We start from the raw sequence: 23,208 nt of genomic DNA on the forward strand, positions 1-23,208 counted from the left end.
ATGACGATTCACTAATTTCCACCATGAAAAACGAAAAGGGAATTTAAGTTTTAAATCTATGAAAACTCCTAGATCCTTTGACATTCATTGAACATTTCAATGGCATGTTTAAATCTCGATATGCCCCTCTTGTTTGTGACTGAGATGCCGAGGATCACAAAGCGGGTGTGAATAACCATGCAAACTTACATGGTGCCCTCACATGTTACAATCACCTATTCGATGTGCCGGTAAACCACACACGCTCCACCGAACTATGACAAACATTGAGTCACCCTTTGCTGCCTTTGCTTAGAACCATTTAGTGTGCCGGTTAACCACACACGCTCAACTAACGTCTTCGCAAGGGCACAAAGTGTAATTTCATGGAATTGCATCAATTCACTTTTGCCTAAGTAACTAAGATTGGGAATTTGTAGAACATTTAGTTACTTTTGTACTTCATTATACTTATAATGGAAGGTTTTGTCCTATCCTACCCGTTCGGCTAACGACCCTCCACTAGTCAAGAGTGCGGTGGGTAAGAGTGGATACCCATTCAATCACCATTTTATAGGCAATTTCCTTAAACACCCCTTATAGATCAGCTTCGTGAATGAGGCCTACTAACGGTAAGACTGACTTTTACATATATATATATATATATATATATATATATATATATATATATATATATATATATATATATATATATATATAATGTTAGACTTTTAATGTTATATATAGTATAGGGTGTATTTTACACTTTTAAAATACTAGGTGGTCAAATTTAACAATTATACTTTTAATTTAATTAAATTGTAATCCAAAACTTTATGGATTTATTAAACCTCTTTTAATTATACACCTTAATTAATTAATAAAACCATAAGGGTGTGATTTGAACTTTTCAAAACAATACTAGGGTTTTAGAATTTAACATTCCTAAATTAAACCTTTAATCAACTTTTAAATTCCAAAACCTGAGGGCAAGTTTTGAAACATTTCAAAACATTAGGTTTAGAATTTAAATATACATCAAAATTAAACTTTTAATCAAAATTTAAATTCCAAAACTCGAGGACAAGTTTTGAAACTTTTTTCAAAACATTAGGGTTTCAACTATTTATATTTCAAAACTAAACTTTTGAGTTCAAATTTAAACTATAAAACCTAAAGGGGAAATTTTGAAACTTTTCATAACACAAGGATCAAAAATAAAAAAATATAAATCAAACAATTAATTTTGTCATTATCTATATTTGACCTAATTTCAATTTCTTGCAAAATAAGTTACCCAATTAATACAAATAATCAACTTTAACCATATAAGGAAGTTATTATCTAATCAATTGGTAATTATCTTTTGTCTAATCAAGGATATACTAAAAAATATGAATAAAATCGGATTTTAATGATCTAAAGCAGATAAGGCAAGTATCCATGAGAAAAACAACAAGAAATCCCGAAATCCCCTCTTTCTGACGCTCGAACTCGCCGAGTACCCATATGGACTCGCCGAGTAGGGGCCTACTCGCCGAGTCCACAATGGGACTCGCCGAGTTCATCAGGCAGTTTCACAAAAATCGAATTTTTCAACTTGAACAAACATACAAGGCATCAATACAATAGAAACCAATCAAGGCTCTGATACCACTGATGGGTTTTAGCTATAAGAACATCCTATGTGCTCATACAAACCCTAATGCTTGGATCTAGGTTTCTCTATTGTACATGCAAGTTATCCAAGACTATAAACCCTAGATCTAGCATATGATAATCAATATAACATATAAATTAGGGTTTAGATCATACCTTGATTGTTATGTAGCAATAACAATCCCAAATCCTTCTTGTAATGAATTTAGAAAGCTTAGAGTCACAAATGTCACTCCTCTAATAGTTCACAAACACCAAGAGCAAGAGGATGAAGAGGAGAAGAGAAGGAGGCTCTCAAAAACGTGTGGAAACCCTAGAGAACAAGTTCACCACTTTTTTGGAGCATAAGGGTTCTATATATAGTGAGGCTATTAGGGTTATCTAACAAGGAAACCCTAATTTGGATGCTTAAGCCCTAAGCAACCCATGGACTCCTTTCCTTAAAGGCCTTGGACGATTTCTAATGGGTTTTCCCATAGAATTCGTCCAACCTTATAATATAAGGCAATCCATGGACCAATTGCAATTATCTTATAATTACAATTCCGGTCCCTTAAGTTTAATTAATCTCTTTTAGTCACAAACTTAATTCTTATTAATTCTTGACTAATATTAATTAAACAATATGATTTCTCTTTTAATATATTATTCTCATAATATATTAATAAATCATATTTAATCCTTTCTCTCCATAATTCATCCTATCAAGTTGCTTTGGTGAAGGCAACCCAAAAGGACCATGCACCATCGGGTCAAGTACATACCAAAATAGTTATGGACTTAGACACTAATCCAACAAATATAACCGGCGCAACCCTGCTGGAAGTAGCGCCTCACTCTTGCTGCTGAACACAGAACTGGTCAGCGCTGTGGCTTCTCGCCCTGACTCACTAACTCTCCCCCACCGGGAGTGCGAACCCTAACCAACTGTAGCTCACAATCTATCACCGCCCCATTGGGGCTCAGCCAATCCATTTCTACTATAACCTTATTCCCTCGCGGGGGAATAGGGACCAAGTCTACCGGGAACAGCTCATCGAATAATTGCAGGGAACGTCCTCTGTGTACCCTTGCAACCCTAATGGTCCTATCAGCTGCTATCTCAACCTCAAGTGGACAATCTAGCTCCCCTAGAGCTCTGCTAAACCTCTTACTAAGCACAAGAGAGACGAATGATCGGGTAGCCCCCGAATCAAACAGTACTGTAGCCGAAATGCCGTTCACTGAGAACGACCCTATACAAAACATATAACCATAAGAAACAATCAATAATAAATGCATAGATAAGAGAGAAATACATACCTATCACCACATCAGGAGTCGCTCGCGCCTCCTCTGCCATCAGCTGAAAAGCCCTACTCTTCGCCACCGGCGTCTCCACTCGGCCCTTACGGCCATCCGCAATCCTCAAGGTATTAGGAGCAGGTGCTGACACCTTCCCTGCAGCGGCTAAACTCGGACACTGGGACTTTTTATGTCCCCTCTGATTGCACTGAAAGCAAATCAGATCTGATGCCGCAACGGCGGTAGTAGTGGCTGTACAATCTCTGCTCATATGCCAGTCCGGCCGCACTTGTAGCAACCGGCACTCCCTGCCTTGCACGCCCCATCGTGCAATCTCTCACACTTGTCACACCAACCGTGGCTCTGCTGACTCCTAGCTCTGTGATCTGAACCCTTGGGCTTTTTGCCCGAACTCCCTGAACCTGGAGCCGCCTCCAACTTCCTCTTTCTCTCCATCTCAAGGTCAATCTCTCTCTCTCTCTCTCTCTCTCTCTCTCGCCCTAGCAATCATGTCATCCAACGTTTTACAGCTGGACCGGCTCACAAACTGGCGGATATCACTCCGCAACATCTCATGATACCGAGCCTTCTTCATTTCCTCATCAGTTGCGTATTGAGGAACGAGAAGTGCTCTCTCCCTAAACTTGGCAGTGATCTCCGCCACTGTCTCTGTCGTCTGGGTGAGGTCCTGAAACACTCTGGCCAACTACTGCACCTCAATAACCGGTGCAAACTCAACCCTGAACCTGGTAGTAAAATCAGTCCAGGTCATAGTATCCAAAGCTGCGCCATCTCCAATGGCATGTCCAACCTCCTCCCACCAATCCCGTGCCCTATCCTTCAGAAGACAGGACGCCAATCTGACCTTGTCCCCCTCGGGACATCTGCTCATGCGGAAAGCATTGGCCACATCCACCAACCATCTAGTACTCGCTATGGGGTCCCGAGCCCGGTGGTAATCTGGAGCTCCATATGCACGGAACTCTCTGAAGGTAAGCGTGTGCGACCCCATCATGGCCGTTATCTCAGCACGGAAAGTGCTCAATCTCTCGTCCATCAACTCTAAGATACCCTCCTTGATTGAACCAAAGATCACAGGAGTCTGCTCAAGTATGGTGCGTGTAATCTCTGAAGAGAGAAACTCCCTAGTCTGCTCATCCAACTGCCCGACCTCCGGGCCTGGTCCTGATCCCTCTTCGGCCTCTGAACTGCCGACTGCTGGCCTAGGGCGTAGTACCACCATTCTGAAAACATAACATAATAAACTTCAGAAACATAGATATATCTCAAGGGATCACTACTACCTCAGGTTTCCTGGTCTCATCTCAGCTTTCCTTGATTTGAGTACGGATCCTCTGCTTTCAGTAGTACGGGCCCATACTACCTTCCACATCTATCTGTACTTTCCTCAAGTATCGCCTTGACTCCACCAAGTCACTACTACTGCTACTAATCTCTGCTACTCCTACCCTTGGCTTGCCCTAGGGAAATCTCTGACTCTACTCAAACCAGTCCTCAACTGCTGAAGGACCCCCTTGTAATGCCAATTAGCCATCACCTGAATACCATCACATGTGGCGAGGCTTAGATAATCCTTCGAGTAAAAAGCCCGTCCCCACAATGGTTAAACTCATACAAGATCCGTTTGATAGGGCCAGATCTAACACTCTGAGATTATTCAACCTTGTTCACATGTGATGTGACGTAGTCACCTAATGGCTAACTCACATCACTCAGATCCCCACAAAGCACATAGCAAGCAGCATTCAGACACAGGAAACTACTCAAGCAGTTCTATCCTCATTACAAGGAACTGTACTAGCATACAATGCTAAGTTCATACTATCAGGCATAACCTAAACAGGCTATCCTACAGCTGTCTACTCAAAACTAGCATGCAATTCTCATAGCATAGACTTGTAACTGAAACTGATAATCATAGCATAGACTTGTATGGGTAATTTGGGAGTACTTACTTGAGCTCGGCTGATCGCATGCACCACACCCTTTTCCCCTTTTCAAAACTCTTTCTCTTTTTAGGTTTTTCTTTTCAAAATCTTTTTGAAAATACTTTTGAAAATCTTTCTACCATTTCCTTAGTTTGAGTCCAGTCACACCCGAGAGTGTGCTTGAATCCCTCAAACCAAGGCTCTGATACCAACTTGAAACGTCCCAAAAACACGACCCAAAATTTTTTGTTTTAATAATAATAAAAATCATATACTGATCGTCATATCATGAAACCATATGTCAAATATCTCAACTCATAATAAATGTCATGAACATTTGTGCCAAATCAAACTATGAATCAAAACAAACTCCCAGGAATAAGACTGAAGTTGTGGTGTGTGCGATGCCATCATCCCGAGCTCTTCCCTTTACTTGCGGAAGTACCTGAAACCAAAACTGAAACTGTAAGCACGAAGCTTAGTGAGCTCCCCCAAACTACCTCATACCAAACAAACAGATAAACAACTACTGGGCCCCCTCCCACTGCATCGGACCGTAGCATGGAAACTGCATCGGACCGAAGTCTGAAACTAACCAGGGCCCTGCCCTCTGCATCAGACCGAAGTCCGGAACTAACTTCATCGGACCAAAGTCCAAGCTAACTGCATCAAGCCTAAGCCCGTAACTGACTGCATCAGACCGAAGTCCGGAACTACTGGACATAATATAGCATGCACATATCAACTAGCATAACTACATAGACTACATACTCGAGTCGGGCCATACCCGAAACACATAACACGCAAAACCTGTCTGAGCCACGAAGGCATCAAACATTCTAACTACTGCATCGGACCGAAGTCCGGAAACTACTACTAATTAAACGGGCCGGCATTGTGGCCTTAGACCCGTTCCTACTGGAAGGAAAACTCACCTCGTAGCCTAGCTGCTGAAAGAACTGCTCCGGAATCTGTCTGCTGCGGCTCCAGCTTCACCCCGGCTACAATTTCCATAAGTACCCTCAATCAAATACAGATAATAATACTGAGGGTAAAAAGACTATCTTACCCTTGGTCACAGTCAACCTATCGGTCAAAGTCAACATTCAGCTGACCTGACTCGTCGAGTTGGGTGACCAACTCGTCGAGTCCTTACTCTCACTTTCTTGCTTCAGCGCGATACTACTCGTCGAGTTCGGCATAGACTCGACGAGTTCCTCTTCGAAACTAACATTCAAACAATCTGCATCCGACTTGCCAAGTTGTATGAACAACTCGACGAGTTCTCCTTCAACATATGAACACTCTGACTGTGACTCGCCGAGTTGTATGAACAACTCGTCGAGTCTGTTCTTGAGGTATGAAGATTGCCTTGGAGTTGCCGAGTCAGGGCATTGACTCGCAAAGTTCTTCCATGAATGAGTCTAAACCTCTAGCTCACTGATTCCATCTCTCACTCACTAGTTCCACTCGGCATAACTCGAAAAGGGGAAAATAGGGGACTCGCGACTCGACTCGCTGAGTCCGAAGAACAACTCGCCGAGTCGTATACATGCAATCACTATATACTCGATTCTGCTTGAAACCAGTTCATTCCATTCATAGATCTGGGTTCTTGGGGCTTGATTAACACGTAAAGTTTCCAACTTTACGTGTAAATAACATCAAATGAAGGTTTTAAGGCTCAAAGCACACTATAAGAGTAGATCTAGAGCTTTCATGCAAAATGGCTCCATAAAGGTACTAGATCTAAGCTTCTGGAACTCAAACCTAGCTAGATCCGAAGGCTATTCATCTCAATGAGTCCTCTATTGCTACTACCAAGCCAAGAAATGGTTCAAGAATAGCTTTAATGGCTTTCCAAAGGGGATTAAAGCATAGAAATAGAAAAGGGTCGAGTTATACCTCACTATACTCTGAAATGCCACAAAGATCTTGGATCTCCTTCTTCTTCTCTTGATCTACCTTCCTTCTTCTCACAAGATCATCAAAGAATCACACCAAAACACACAAAAAGCTAAAAGAGTTGTAGGGTTTCGAGAAGGATGCTGTGGGGGTGATGGGGGCTGACTTGGGGTCCCAAAAAGTTGTTTGAATAGGGTGCAAACCCTTGAAATTAGGGTTTCATCCAGACTGGCGGACTCACCGAGTCCAGAATATGGACTCGCCGAGTAGCCAACTTAAACGTGCTCAAAATCCCGACTCTACTCGACGATTCTGGCTACTGACTCGTCGAGTTCCCTTGAAAACTTGAAAAATATAATTGTTTAAATAACATACCAGAATTGGGGTGTTACAGAAGTAACCAACATTCTCCCTATCATTGAGGAGAAAGGAAGAAAGTCCAAGAAGAGGGACCAATCAATAGATGCCTTGGAAAGCTTAGAGAATAAGCTTACAAGGACCGAGATTAATGTCGGTGAGATCCTTGAATGGAAGGATATCGTCGATCAGTTTGTTGCAGAGATAAGTGACACGAGCGATGGACTGAAGGAGACCATCGGTGTCATCAAGGAAGATGTCCTTGGACTTATCAACACCTTGCGGAATGAGTTCCGTGATAAGGTAGCTTCGCTGGAATCCGAAGTAAACTTATGCAAGGCAGCAATCGCCGGAGGAGCCGTTGCAAGTAAGTTATCGCACATGGAAGCACCCAAACCATTGAAGTATGGAGGAAAACGCGACCCTAAAGAGCTTGACGAATTCTTTTGGTCGATGGAATGTTACTTCAATGCTAGTCAATTAAAGGAAGACAAGACGAAGGTCGATACAGCAGTCCTTTACCTATGTGAAAGTACAACTCTATGGTGGATAAGGAAGCACAGAGACATTAAAAAAGGCTTATAAGCCATAGACACCTGGGATGAGTTCAAAAGGCAACTTAAGAGACAATTTTGCCCATATAATGTTGAAGACATACTGATGAAGAAACTTTGTGGGTTAAAGCATAGTGGATCCATCCGAGACTACATAGTCGAGTTCACGAGCTTGATGCTGGAGTTACCTGACATGCAGGAAAAGGACAAGCTTTTCTATTTCATGGATGGACTACAATCTTGGGCCTATAACGAGCTTAAGAGAAGAAATGTCAAATAAATCGACGAAGTTATTGCCGCAACAAAAGATCTAATGGAGTTTCGGAGAGAAACCATGGTTAAGAGAAATAGTGGGGGAGAACAATCTACATTTGAACCACAACCAAAAGAAGACACACTCCATCCCTCGAATTCGAAAGAAAAACAAATAGAAGGAAGAAATAAGAAAGGAGAATGGAAGGAGGTCAAGTGTTACCTATGTGATGGCCCTCACCTGATCCGAGATTGCCCGAAGAAAAAGACTTTCTATGCGATGGTGCTGCAAGAAGAAGAAGACGAAACACAAATAAGCTCAATAGTTTTCTAAACTCAATATCGAAAGATGAGATAAAATCATCTAAAAGGGAAGACGATAAAGGAGGGAGTCTCATGTTCATCGAAGCCAAAGTAAATGGAAGGAAGACTGAGGCGTTGGTAGATTCCGGAGCAACACATAGTTTCATCGCAGAGGAAGAAGCCAAGAAGTTGAGTATTCACTATACAAAGGAGTTAGGACGGTTGAAAGTTGTCAACTCTCCATCCAATCCGATCCTCGGAGTTTCTCGTGGAATACCCATGAAGATTGCAGATTGGGAAGGGACCATCGACTTGATAGTGGTTTCGATGGACGACTATTGCATGGTACTAGGAATGGACTTCCTAGATATGGTTCGTCCTTGGTCATTCGAAAGAGACAACACGATGCATATAACCAAGGGATCAATTATCCATATAATTCCATTGGAAAGAAGTAAGACAAAAGCTTGAACACTTTCAACTATGAAGTTTAATAAAGGCCCCGAGATAGAAGGAAGTATGCACAAGTGTTACGGACAGAGTAATATGATTAAGAAAAATATGAAGCCAAAAAGGGAAAATCGAGTAAACAACGCACATTTGAAGGAAAATCGATCCATATCCCACTTGAAAATTTACTCAAGAAGTTATGAGGTTGAGAGAGGAAGTAGGTGTCAAGCTACGTTGAGAAATAAAAGCCCACCTTACTCGAAGCAATACGTTGGAGAAAAACAAAAGACACGAAGTATCCTCGTGACGAGATTGAGACATATGTATGGAAGACTTAACGAGGACAACAAGGATTTAAGTGGGGGAGGGTGTCACAGATCAAGTTTCTGGAAAATTCCACGATCGACTAAAGAACACCGGAACGATCAAGTATACTCGAGAAGTCTCCGGAGAGATCAAGAATGCTCTACGACACCCTGGAAGATACTAGAACATTAAAGATGTATGTGGAACAATGGAGAATGATCTGGAATAATCAAGAAGGCACTAGACGAAGCTGGAACGACCCGAAAGACTTTGGAACGATCTAGAGCACACTAGATCATACAAGAATGATTTGGATAAATTCGGGACAACCTAGAGATTTCTAGAGCATCGTAGACAAGCTCACCATATTCCAGAGTCTTGTAAAATACATGTATATAATAGGAAGAGTCTAGATTATTCATGAATGATCGGGACCTAGAAACTTCCATTTGAGGAGGTGTAAGGTTCCTATAAATAGGGGAGGACTCATTTATCGAAACCATTGAGAAGTTGCCTTGTAAAGAATTTGAGTTATATAATAGAATCTTTCTTGAAGTGTCCCTTTTCGTAACTCTTGCTTCCTAAGTTCGTTAGTACATCTAGATCATTGAAGTTAGCCTGACTTAGTCGGAGAAGCACTAAGTGGCACACGATATTGACTAGTCTAAAAGAGTCATCCCGTGACATGTCGCTGGGGCTAAGGCGGCAACGGGACACAAAAATATTGCAGAAGGAGCGAAATGGGTGGAAGGGTTGGCCATTATCGGAGAAGGAGATGCAACAGTGGCCCCCAGACGTCGGCCTTGAATTACGACTTCGTCGGCAGCAAAGTAGCATCGGCGGTGCTCAGCTTGCTTGGTGGCTTACGGCGACGGTAAGAACTCGATGGTCATGATCTCGTCTGTAGAGGGAGCGGCGGCTGAAGACGAGGGGGTATAAGGGTGCTGGATGGAGTCAATTAGGGTTAGGGTTTTTAGATATGATGCTGGTGAGTGAGGAACACAGGTGAGGGGGTGACGGGTTTTAGCCCCGCCTCCACCCATTCAAACATTCTCCATATTAACGCATTTAGTCCCTCCATCCATCTTTCTTTTCGAATTAAGCCCATTATTTACCAACAACCCCTCCTCTGTAATTATTTTGCAATTATGGTCCAGATGTTACAAAATGGACCCCGACTTCCTGAAGTTATAACTTTTAGCTCCCTAACGCCAACCTTGATAAGTTACGAAGGATTTAGGACTAAATAAAATAAAATATAAAATACATCTCGTGATCTTAGGGATTATTATTTATTTATTAATTTTATCTATTTATTCATTTACTTATTTTATTTTATTTATTTTATCTTTAAACGGAATGTTACAATTCTCCCCCACTTAAATTATATTTCATCCTCGAAATCATTCCTTACCATCCCTACCACGCCAACAACTTGAGCAACATGGTCACAATCCCGAGCATACCCTAACCTTCCCAGGGTAACCGTGACCAACCTTTGCAAGGCCCTAAAATCCGTAGATTAACGAATTCCTTGCAACAATCTCATTTAATCAACCTGAAATCTGAAGTCTCAAGTTGGTCTGATTCCCTAACAGACCGCCCATATAAAATCATTAATGTTAAATCCCTGTAAAACCATTATACTTGATAGTATACTCAGATAATCCTTCGAGTAGGAGACTCTTCCCTGCAACGGTTAGACTCAGACGAGAGCTGCACAACAGGGTCAAATCAATTACTCTGAGATTATTTAATCCCACTATAAGTGACTTAGAACTTTCGATCATCAAACTACCCCATACACACGAACCAAATCACTACTACTGGTCTGAAGCATCACATTGCCTCCTATAAGCTTTCCAAAGGAAACTAAGACCTCCCCGGTCCCCAACTTATCTGAAATACTAAATTCTTGTACGTTGTTGAGCCAAGAGCAACTTTACAGTCACTCCACGCGACTTCTGAAGAGAAGTTTGACCATCGAAATCCGCCCTAACCATATTGCCACTCATGGCTCCATTATTCCTTCTGGTCTTCCCGATCATGACAGTCCAACTATTTGTCGCCATCGAATCTAATACGAAAAGTGAATGCTACCAAAATCGTTGTAGTCCTACATCACACCTGGTCTCCAACGAACTACCGTTTCCCGAACTTGATCATATTGTGGTCTACTCACAATTGTGCGGCTGATCCGCCCCAGTCTAAATCATCTGAAGGAATCCGTGACTGCCGCCCAAATCCTTAATCTAGTCCCTACTAAGATGATTGCCAAAACACCTCACGAGATGTGGATAGCGAAGGTTCCCTCCTTGGATCACATCAAGGTTTGGGGTTGCGAGGCTATCGTAAGACGAGAGACTCACGACAAGCTCGAACCTCGCAGTGAGCGATGTATTTCCATCGGCAACCCACCGAAATCCTTTGGATATCTCTTCTATAAACTGAGTGACAATGTTGTCTTCGTTGCAAGGACAGAGGTTTTCCGAGAGAGAGAGAACTCATATGCTAAGAGGACAGTGGGAGGCAAATTGACCTTGAAGAGCTTTAAGAGTTAGTGATGAAGGAACCTCAAACATTGACGCTCAACCCGAGGAGGAAACTCATGTTGAACCGATTGACGAGTTCGTACCTCTGAGACGTTCCAGTAGAGTTAGTGTTCCACATGTGTTAAATGATTTTCATATAACAACTGAAGGTGATACATTTATTAGTGATAGTACATTGAGAAATCTGGATGAACCTAATAACTACAAGGAAGCCATGGCAGGCCCCGAGTCTGCTAAATGAAAAAAGGCAATGGACAACGAGATTCAGTCCATGTATGACAATCAAGTTTAGAATGAAATCATAAAATCGTAAAGCATATATATATACTTTTCATTTATAAGGAATGAATGTAACAATGTTCTCGAGTTTACTTCTTTTAAGAGAAAAGAAAAAAAGATGGAAAAGTAAGGAGCTGATTAGGAAGAAAATTTTGTTTGTTTTTCTTCCAAATCCTTCTTTGCAATTCTGGAGTTTAAAGGAAACGAAAAACAAAACATAATAATAAAAGGAGAAATTAAATATCCTCCTACATTTTATTCATACTCACCCTCCTACCCACGTAAAATGTTGACATATGATATATTTAATGTATATAATAATATTTTGATCAACCTGTCACCATTTAATATGGATAGAAAGATAGATAGAAAGAAATTGTAGAGGATATTTAATTTCTATGATAAATTTTTTAGTTTATTATTATTTATGAACTATAAAACATTTACATAATAAGAAAAATATTATAATATTGTCAAGCTTTCATTTATTACTTTAGCTTTAAAACATGAAACATTAATAATTCTTTTTTAAATTGTTTTATCCTTTATATTTTTATACTTCACTCTTTCCATTAAAAAAACAGTCATATATCCCTTCATTAAAAACTTGTTAACGGTAAAACTCTTAATTAAAACAAGTTATATATAATATAAATTGCTTATTCAATGATACTCATTTCGTACACCAATCTTTAAACAATTAAACTCCCCTCTCTTTAAATTTCCAACGATCCATCTTCTCTTTTCCCACAAATTTCTGATTTCCTACATCTCTTTATCTCTCCAACGATCAAGTTTTCGAGTTTATCACCGGAGGAGGATTTCTGTTGCAGAAAGCGTGACAGTACGTTTGTTTAGTTTCCGGTGAAGTTTTTCTGGTGCAGTGTTGTTTGAAGTGTCTCTGTGTTTGTGTGTGTGTGTGTGTGAGAGAGAGAGAGAATGGCATCAAGTAAAAGTGTATTGATGTGGATGTTTTGGGTATTGGCGATTGGTGGCACGACGTCGGAGAGGGATATGGCTGACAACGGTGGTCACCGGAATGCGTATGCGACGATGATGTACATGGGGACACCAAGGGATTATGAGTTCTACGTTGCTATTCGAGTGATGCTTCGATCTCTCTCAAAGCTTCAAGTAGATGCCGATCTGGTAGTCATTTCTTCTCGTGACGTTCCTCTTCCTTGGATACATACGTTGTACGCACATCTATCTCTTTCCATTACTATTAATAATTTCCTATTACTTTTTATTTCTTTCTTTCTAAGATATTTAATTTGCGTTCATATCTCTACTACTACTTCCCTTGTTTGCTACGATACACTCTCTATTTGGCGTAATTTAGCAAGTTTCTAACTTCACATAAAAAGGAAAGAAAAGAAAAGTTCATTATAAAATTACATTTTGCACATTTATGTCGATACTAATTAGTAAGAAGATCAGAGCTCCATCGATTCAACATTAGAATGCAGATTTGGTGTCAAAACTAATTTTAACCATATGGAGTAAACACACAAATTTGGTGTTGGTATGTAATGCATTTTTATCATATATAAATACTTAAATATTTAGCACAAGAAAATTACGTGAATGGTCCTTACAATTTGTGGTAATTAGTATGGTTGGTCCCTAATGTTTTTTTTTAACTCGGACAGTCCTCGTTATATGTTTTTTGTTGCCTAGTTGGTCCCTACCAAATATATATATATATATATATATATATATATATATATATATATATATATATATATATATATATATATATATATATATATATATATAAATTCTATGTTTCCCATTTCTTTTATTAATTATTTTATTATTTTATTTATTAATTATAATGAAAAAAACCAAATTACCTTCACCCACCCCACCCCATCATTCCATTTATAACTTGATAGCTCTTTTCTTTTATTTCTTTAAAATTAATGAAGAGCCTAACCCTAGCAACTTGAGGATAGCCGTCGGTAGCTCAAGACCGTCGTCGACAACCTCCAACCTCCGCCATTGAAAAGAAAATGCATGTATTTGATCTACATGTTCATATAACCACCAGAAAATCGAATGTTGAGATCTCATTCTTTAGATATCCACCAGAAAAACGTATGTTTTAGGTCTCCTTCTTCAGATCCTCTTATTCTCTCTCTCTCTCTCTCTCATCAATCTCAACAAAAAATGGCGGTCTTGGTCGTCTAGATCCCCCTCTTAACGATCTTTCTCCAACGATTGGTGAAACACCTCGGATGTTGGGTTTCTCGATCTCCGGTGATAGCTATATAAAAACCGCAGGTTATAGATATTTACTAAAAATAGGAATTTTCAGGTCTCCAACTAGAAAAAAATGAAGATTTCAGTTTTTGAGATGTGCTCTAATGTCTGCTAATCCTCTCTCTTATGCTCTCTAACATTCCAACGATTCAGGGTTGAATCCTAAGTACTTGATTTTAATTTGTGGGGTTTTATGGATTAGATTTACTTGCTTTTCTTCTGGATTTGGTGGCTGGGTGTGAATTGGATTCTTTTTAAGTAATTTGTTGGGAAATTTAGGGTTTGTGGTGGAGATCTGGATACTAACTTGGATCGTGATATCACTTTCTGAACTGATATTTCTACCCTATGCCTGGGTTACACGAAATTCAGCCTAGGATAATCTAAGTGGACACTTACGTTTCTAGGCACAGAAGACATAAGCCAATATGCTAGATGATTATGTGAAAGTCTAATCAAAACGAGAGCTTAAGATCGTAACCCCCTTCTGTAGAGAATAGCTATTTATATATTGAACATGATTAGCGGGACCCCAGCCAGGGGCTCTGCCCCTTGGACCCCGCTAGGGGCGCTGCCCCCGGACCCCCGACTAGTCGTCGAACCGGCTTCTGATTCGATCTTATATATGTGTGCACTCAGCACAACCCCGTACATATATTAGAGTACAAATCATGAAGCCTCTAAGCTCACATGGTTGTTCCAGTTACTTAAAATGACATGGTGACACTAAAATCACCAACATAATTTTCTTCGGGGGTGGGGGGAGGGGGCAGAGTATTTTCCGATGGCTGGAGCTTTGGCCGGAGAATGTGGTCGGTGTCGAATGAAGAGGGTGAATTTACAAAAATAAAGTAGGATTTATTTACTTTTAATAAATAATTAATAATAAACAATAAATTAAACAATTAAAAAATAAATCATTAAGGACATAATAGTCTTTTATATCATGTAGGGACCAAATAAGTAACAAAAACATATATTGAGGACTGTCTGAGTTAAAGAAAACATTAGGTACTAAATACGCATATTACCTCTAACCACATGGACCATTCGTGTAATTTACTCTATAAAAAACTAGTTGTGAGACTCATGTATTACATGGGTTAATTAAAAAAAAGTTAAAATATAAATGTCAAAATATTTGAGAACTTTGAATTTATAAGAAAATATAAAAAAATAATGAATTATTATAATCGAAATGTTTTTTTATCTTTTAAATTTAAACAAATAATTTGAATAAATAAAAGAAACTAATGAGCTTTAATTTTAGGAATTTTGAAATTAAAAGGTAAGTTTGGAACGACACAAATTTCACGTCCAAAAATTTCATTTTTTAATTAAACACTCTGCAAAACATTTGTAAATAAAACATTGTCTGATCAAATCATTTCGCATCCATACATCGTGTTTGAAAACCAAAATACGAAATCAACCAAAAGTCAGAGTACAAATCAAGAACAATCTCGGAAGGCGGAAAAACGGTGTGTGTGTGTGTGTATGATGTGTCGCTACCACGCCAGCTCCTTCCCCTTTGAAAAGGAGGTACCTGAAACCAAAACTGAAAACTGTAAGCATTAGGCTTAGTGAGTTCCCCCACAATACCACATACCATATCAACACAGAACATACATATATTGTCAGGCATATCCGGGTGCCCGACCTACCCCTTCGGTCCTCTCGACCGGATACTGGCTAACATATCTGGGTGTTGGCCTCCCCTTCGGACCTCTCGACCGGATACTGACTAGCATAATGGTCTAGGTAGCTAGCTACATGACCCATATACGTATATATAATGTATTTGTGATTTTGATATCCTAACTAATATATATTCAAAATTAAGCTTTAATTAAAGGAAATACTACTTATAAGTATATATGTTAATTAAGTTGTCAGTTAATAAATTAATAAGGGGAAATGACATAAATGTCATACGGACTTTCTAGGGTTGGTTCATTTAGTCTCAAAACTATTTTCATGGCTTTATGAGGAAACAAGCTCGTTTTTGTCGGGTCGATTACATCATTTTTGAAGTTTTGAAAGGATATTCAGAACCCCAAAAGTGGCACCTTCTCCTTTCGCCTTCCCCTTCCAATAGATCAAAAACCAGACTCGATGTCTATGAGGAGGCCACAGACCTATATAGTCATGTCGCTATTACAAGATCCAATTTGCTAATATATGTTCACTCAAAAACACTAGAAGATCCAGGAGGCGAACGGAAGAGGATAAAGATCTAATTGTCGATTGTTATTAGAACAAAGCAAAGAAAAGGAGAGTTAACAACAAACCAAAGAAAATGAGACATAATGGTAGATCAAAGAAGGAGAAATCGATTTCTTTCCCTTCCGTTTCATCCCCAAGTAAGAAAAAACAGATTTATATTGCTTCACTTCTTGTTCTGATCTAGGGTTCTATTGATCTCCTTCTCATCTTGATTGTATTGTTATTTCAAAAGGAAACGACGAGGATTATGGGTACAATTTCGATCGAAGCAGATTCCTGATAAATGATTTGATAATGTGGAATGATGCCGCAAAATCAACCCTCTTCGGTTCACTCTAATTCTTATCTTCATGTTTCACAACATGCATTATCTTTAGGTAAGTCAATCCCTTTTACCCCTTTTGAATTTTACAAACTTCAACACCACCCTGGATTTGATCTTCATTTTCACCATGCTTTCTTTGATATCTTACCTGGGTCTACCTATGTTTGGGCATTTCATTCTTAAGTAAGTTACTAAAATCGTACTTATGGTTTGGTCAAAATTGCACGTTTGGTCCCTAACTTTTATTTTGCACTCGGATTGTCCTTGTGGTTTGACTTTGTTGTGTTTTTCGTCCCTATGGTTTGGTCAAAATTTCACGTTTGGTCCCTAACTTTATGTATGTAAGGGACGAAAAACACAACATAATCAAACCACAGGGACGATCAGGGTGCAAAAGAAAAGTTAAGGACTAAATGTGCAATTTTAACCAAACCATAGGGACGATTTCAGTAATTTATTCTTCATTCTTCTCAAATTCCATTACCTAAAGGTCAGAAAGCAAGAGAAACCTTAAGCTTAAAGGAGACGACATTCTAAAAGCTTCTAGGGTTATACTTCTTGCATTAAACCTTGTAATTTCAAAAGCTTGAGAACTGTTTTTCGGCGAACCATATATGACCCTTAAGTAAATCAATATCCTTAAAGTAAGTTGGTTTCCATGTCATGGTTGATGTGGCAAATATTGCGGATGCTGTAAGCAAACCGGTTAAAACAAGTCTATGGGACTAAATAGACAAGTTTCCCCCGAATTCGTTCCCTCATAAAGTTACGAAAATAATTTAGGGACTAAATGGACCAGCTACTTATAAGTATACATGTTAATTAAGTTGTTAGTTAATAAATGACAAAATTGAAAAAATGGTCCTTAAGGTATGTATTTTTTTGGGGTTGTAGTCCAAACCACGACTTTTTTGGCTTCGTGGTCCTTTTGGATTAGTTTGTATGTGAAAATAGTCCGTCCGAAAATTGAAATGACTATAATACCCTTGGGGTATTTAATTTTCATTTTTCTTTCGTTTTTTTAAATTTAATATTTATTTATTTATTTTAACAATTAAAAATAATAGAGACCTCTCTCTCTCTCTCTCTCTCTCAAATTTTAATCTTCCCAACTATGGATTTGGCATCAAGATCCCGTTCACACAACCCTGGAGAACCTCCAGGTCAATCGTTGCCTAGAGTTAAGCTACCCAAACCCACCATCGTTCTGTGCTTGTTCACTGAAACAACCTTGGGGAAACATACAAGGAGAACGGTGGCTCTATATCAAATGAAATCGCAAACGAAACATTAACATCCTTTTGCCCTTTTGCTTCTGAATATACTCAGACCCGGTGCAAGTGCACGCCTCTGTTTTTCTTCTCAAATCACCTGCCAGAGTAGTCACAAAAACACCCTAAAATTCTCCATCGCTGCACTAATGGAGTTCAGATCAGGATTCAATGCGTAAATGAAGCAAAATCAAGTCCAAGCCAATCTTCAATGGCGATGTGATAAGAACAGGGCTTCAATTAAACGACGTGTTCAGGCCCAAATTATGGATTCCACTCTAAAACTTGCAACTACTTCCAGTGAGTTTTTTGCACTTTCTTTGAAGATCTTTTCTCTAGAGCAAATTTGAATCTCTTGAACTCCCCCTCCCCCTGAAGATTGTTGTGATCGCTGCTGCCTTTCCCTCTTTCATCCTCCATTTTTTCTTCATTCCCTGTCCTGAACCCACCACCAAAGTGGGTGTTTCCCTAGAGCAAACATCGGAGGCGGAAACCCCCTTTTGATTCCCCACCTTTGCACCTTCCTTCAAAGACAGAAGAAGCGCAGGAGTTGCTTAAGCAGCCCTTGCTGCTTTCCTTACTCCCCAGCTACAAACCAATAAGGCACTGGAGGTGCTCTTCTTCTCAAAGGGTCTTTCACCACCGAGCCTTCCCTGTCACCGCCTTGTTCGTGATTATCCTTCTCGATCAAATGAAAACCAAAGACCGGAGGTCCCTTTTCCCATTGTCGACAGCATAAGCTTCCCCCGTTCTCCTATTTCCTTTCTCAACAGATGAATCATTGGAGGCGATTGATTAAAATAAATTGCTTTAGGGTTTCTGATTCGAACTGAAAAAACTAATTAAAAGGGAGAGAATGAGAGAGAGAGAGAGAGACTTTTATTTTTTAATTAGTTAAATAAATAAATAAGTGTGTAGATTTAAAAAAAATGAAAGAAATGAAAAATAAATAACTCAAGTGTATTATAGTCATTTTACTATTCAGAGGACCAAAAAAGCAATGAAACTATCTCAAAAGAATCACGAAGCCAAAAAAGTTGGGGTTTGGACTAAAATCCCAAAAAAATGCATACCATAGGGACCATTTTTGCAATTTTGTCTTAATAAATTAATAATGTGTGACTACGTACAGGGAGGAGGAAGATGGGGCAAAGGTGGTGAGAGTTGAGAACCTAAACAACCCATACCAAAGCGAGAGCAACCATGACCGATTCAAACTCACACTAAACAAGTTGTATGCATGGAGCTTAGTAGAATATGAAAGAGTGATCATGCTCGATGCGGACAATCTTTTCCTTCAAAATACAGATGAGTTGTTTCAATGTGGCCACTTCTGTGCAGTCTTCATCAACCCTTGCATCTTCCATACCGGCCTCTTTGTTTTGCAGGTATGTATCGTACATTTGTAATTAATTAATTTGTTTACATATATATGATATAATATAGCAGCTAGTACGTGCTTCCTTTAAATTTTTTATCAATTAAAATAATCTTTTTAATACCCGTACATTAATTGATATTAATTTGAATATACATATGCAGCCATCATCAAAGGTATTTAAGAAGATGTTACATGATCTAGATATTAAAAGAGATAATCCAGATGCAGCCGATCAAGGCTTTATTGGAGGTTACTTTCCATGTCTTCTTGATCAGCCCATGTTCCATCCACCACCTAATGGCACCAAACTTGATGGTACTTTTAGACTCCCATTGGGCTACCAAATGGACGCTTCTTATTATTGTAAGTACCTTTCTATATATCGGCATGCATACATCTATGTTTTATTATTACTTATGTTATGTTATATTGTTAATTAATAACAACCTTATATAAGAAAATTCAAATTTGTTAGTTGTTTCTTGATTTATATACATGTTAATTATATATAGACCTGAAATTGAGATGGAGTGTACCATGTGGACCAAATAGTGTCATCACATTTCCTAGTGCACCATGGCTGAAGCCTTGGTACTGGTGGTCATGGCCCGTTTTACCACTAGGCATCCAATGGCATCAACAACGTCAACAGACGTTAGGGTATGTATGGTATAACACTAAATAATTTACATATCTTTTACCTACAAAAAAATAATAAAAAAATTATATATATATATATATATATATATATATATATATATATATATATATATATATATATATATATATATATATATATAATTTTTTTATTATTTGTGTGTATATATATATACACACACACGAGAATCTCCACAAAAGTCCTAATATTTTTGTCCAGATTATGAAAAAGTCTCAAATATTATTTTGTTTATAAAAAGTTAGGAAAACCGGAAAAAAAATAATTCAAATTAGCCCCTTTTTACCAGCAAACTACCTCCAGAAAAGTCCATATTATTTGGCTAAGTTTATGAAAAAGTCCTAATTTTTTTTAACTTCAACTATTTTACCCTTTCACTAAAAATCTTTGAATTTCTTGATTGAAATTATAAATAGGAATAAATGTCATTAAGCTCCATAAAACTAAGAATGAAAGTCAATTATAACCAATTATTCTCCACAAAACATTGTCGTTAGCATCATGTTGTACTCATCGTCATCCATATAATGATTATAATCTATTTTCCACACAAATACTTGTTACAAGTTTGTGATCATAGAAGTGGATCCATAGAAAACAAACATTGCATTTCTTACGGTTTTAATGTTTTGGAGCTCCAAAATTTGAATATATTAAGTTTTGAAGTAATTGATCCATAGAGGAATTTTTCGTATATGCTTAAGATTTAAGGTTAAAACTTATGTTCTTCTCTAGAATTTAACATAACATATTATTATATTGATTAATCAATGGTTTCTTATATGAACATAATAGTTGATTTTCCATTAACCCACTTTTAGGTAAATTGTAATAAAGTATTCAACTAATAATTTAAATATCTTATAATACTAGTAGTATAAATTTGTGTGAGAAATGGATTATATGGACGATGAAGAGTTCAAAATGATGCTAACGTCATTATTTTGTGGCAAACAATTGGTTAAAGAAGACTATGATCCTTAGTTTTATGTGTTTGATGACGTTTATTTCTATTCATAATTTCAACCAAAAAAATTCAGATTTTCAGTGAAAGGGTAAAATAGTTGAAGTAAAAAAAATTGAGATTTTTCATAAACTTGCTCAAATAATGAGATTTTTCTTGAGGTAATAAGATCAAAAATAGTTTGTCGGTAAAAAAAGATTGATTTGATTTTTTTTTTTATCGGGTAATCGAGAATTTTTTTTGTATATAAAAAATTTGGGACTTGTTTACCAAAATATTAGGATTTTTTTGGATATATATATATATATATATATATATATATATATATAAATAAGGGTTATATGGAAAATAAAAAAACCTTAAAAATACATAAAAAAAAATACCTAGACATCACAAAACTTTTTTTTGACTTTACACATAAAAAATCGCAGCTTTTTTAAAATTTTGCTGAAAAAAAAATAAAAAATTAATTAATTTATTTATTTTTTTTATTAAAAAAAATTCAAATTTTTTTTTCAGCAATGTTGTGTTAATAGGTGCGATTTTTTCAAAAAAAAAAAGTTTTGTGAACTCTAAGTATTTTTTTATGCACTTTTAGGGTTTTTTGTTTTCTATAGAAACTAAACCTATATATATATATATATATATATATATATATATATATATATATATATATATATATATATATATATATATATATATATATATATATATATATGTATATATATATGTATATATATGTGTGTGTGTGTGTGTGTGGTGCAGAACTTAGCCTTGGCGGCCGATTAGTCGGAGATTAATCGTTTGACTGTTTGCAGCTGATTGCGATTAGGGTGTTTGGCGAAAATTGGTACTCCTAGGCGGAAAAATTTTTAAAATTTCAGATTTTCATATAAATAATTTTAAAATTTTAAAAAATTTAAATTTTCAAATACTAATTTTTCTTAGAATATATCAAATTTTAAAATGATTTTATTAGTAATTTAGGGTCCCCGGTTAATCTCCGATTAATCCCAGCCAAAATGATTAATCGTTTGACTCCAGTCGACCGTGCGAGCTACCGTTGAACGATTTTTACCACCTATTATATATAATGATAATGTATAGTAAGTAGGTAGTGTTTAATTTATCAAGGGGAACGTACGTATACCAGTGATGGATTCGGATGCGATTTCTAATTTGATGTTGATTGTTGAGTGCAGGTACGATTCAGAGATGCCTGTTGTACTAATCCAAGGTCTAGTTTACCTAGGAATTATAGCAATCACCCATTTGGCACGCCCAAGCTGGCTTAGCAAGTTATGGTATCGTGGTGGTGGAGATAAGAATGTGATGATAAGCATAATCATAATCCAGAGTAGAAGCTTGATTATTATAAAAGCAGTGGTGATGTTGTCGATTATGATGACATCATACCTGTTCCCATTTTTGGTAATCCCTCATACGATCCATCCAATTATAGGGTGGGGGACGTACTTACTAGGGTCGTTTGCTCTCTCATGTATAGCCATCAAGGTGTTTCTTCTTCCGGTGGTACCTGTGTTGACCCCTTGGGTAGGGATCATTGGTGTTCTTTTGGTCATGGCTTGCCCCTGGTATAATGATGGTGTTGTGAGGGCATTGTTTGTTTTTGCATATGCTTTTTGTGCTGCACCAGTTTTGTGGATTTCTTTAGGGAAAATTGTATCATCACGCCACACTATTTCACTTGAAAGGGAAGGTTTCTTGCCGAGTAGACTCGTTGACCCAACTCAGCCTTCTGATCCTTTTAATAAATTATATTGATAACTTAATACAAATGAACATACGTAGATTAGAAAGAAAAAAAAAAGTCGAGTTGTGATCATACTTTATTCAAGCAGTCAAGCCTTTTTATAGAAAGGAGATTTTTTGCTTTTGTGCCATGTATAGACTTTTGGATGAATGCAAACATTTTTGAAACATATATAGAGGACGTGAATGGAAAATGTTGAGCTGAGTTTGGGTACATACTTGTAATTAAAGTACAAAAGCTAATTCGAATGGAAAGTTTATCACATTTAGATCACATACATGTTTAAATAAATTAAAACCTTGAAAGTTGCATCCATGCAGCATGCATGGGAAGGGAATTTTCAATGATTGAAGTATATTTAAAGAAGAGAAAGAGAAACAGGTCAAAGACAATAAAGATGTTGAATTTATAACAACTCTTAATAGTGATGCCGAGTAGCTAGAATCAAGTTTTCCAATATATAATGTAATGTGTAGGCATAATTTTACAAGCTAATT

The 23,208-nt window shown here is 37.7% G+C and overlaps 1 protein-coding gene across 1 annotated transcript; it reads left to right on the forward strand.

The window, feature by feature from the left end:
• The first annotated feature begins 12,792 nt into the window (after positions 1 to 12,792).
• Positions 12,793 to 22,756, forward strand: LOC111911038 (putative glucuronosyltransferase PGSIP8). Its single transcript, XM_023906818.3, has 5 exons — positions 12,793 to 13,025; positions 19,049 to 19,304; positions 19,459 to 19,660; positions 19,810 to 19,957; positions 22,140 to 22,756. The coding sequence occupies exons 1-5, from the start codon at positions 12,793 to 12,795 to the stop codon at positions 22,720 to 22,722; spliced, it is 1,422 nt and encodes a 473-aa protein (XP_023762586.2). The 3' UTR covers positions 22,723 to 22,756.
• The last annotated feature ends 452 nt before the right edge of the window (positions 22,757 to 23,208 follow it).

Source organism: Lactuca sativa, chromosome 3 (assembly GCF_002870075.4).
Source record: "Lactuca sativa cultivar Salinas chromosome 3, Lsat_Salinas_v11, whole genome shotgun sequence".
NCBI lineage: Eukaryota > Viridiplantae > Streptophyta > Magnoliopsida > Asterales > Asteraceae > Lactuca > Lactuca sativa.

What these genes read in the sequence shown, in the direction of transcription:
- LOC111911038 (XM_023906818.3), top strand. Translation starts at nt 12,793, where the DNA reads ATGTGGATGTTTTGGGTATTGGCGATTGGTGGCACGACGTCGGAGAGG. An exon ending in CTTCCTTGGATACATACGTT is followed by an intron (nt 13,026 to 19,048) that starts GTACGCACATCT and finishes GACTACGTACAG; the next exon opens with GGAGGAGGAAGATGGGGCAA. An exon ending in CCGGCCTCTTTGTTTTGCAG is followed by an intron (nt 19,305 to 19,458) that starts GTATGTATCGTA and finishes ATACATATGCAG; the next exon opens with CCATCATCAAAGGTATTTAA.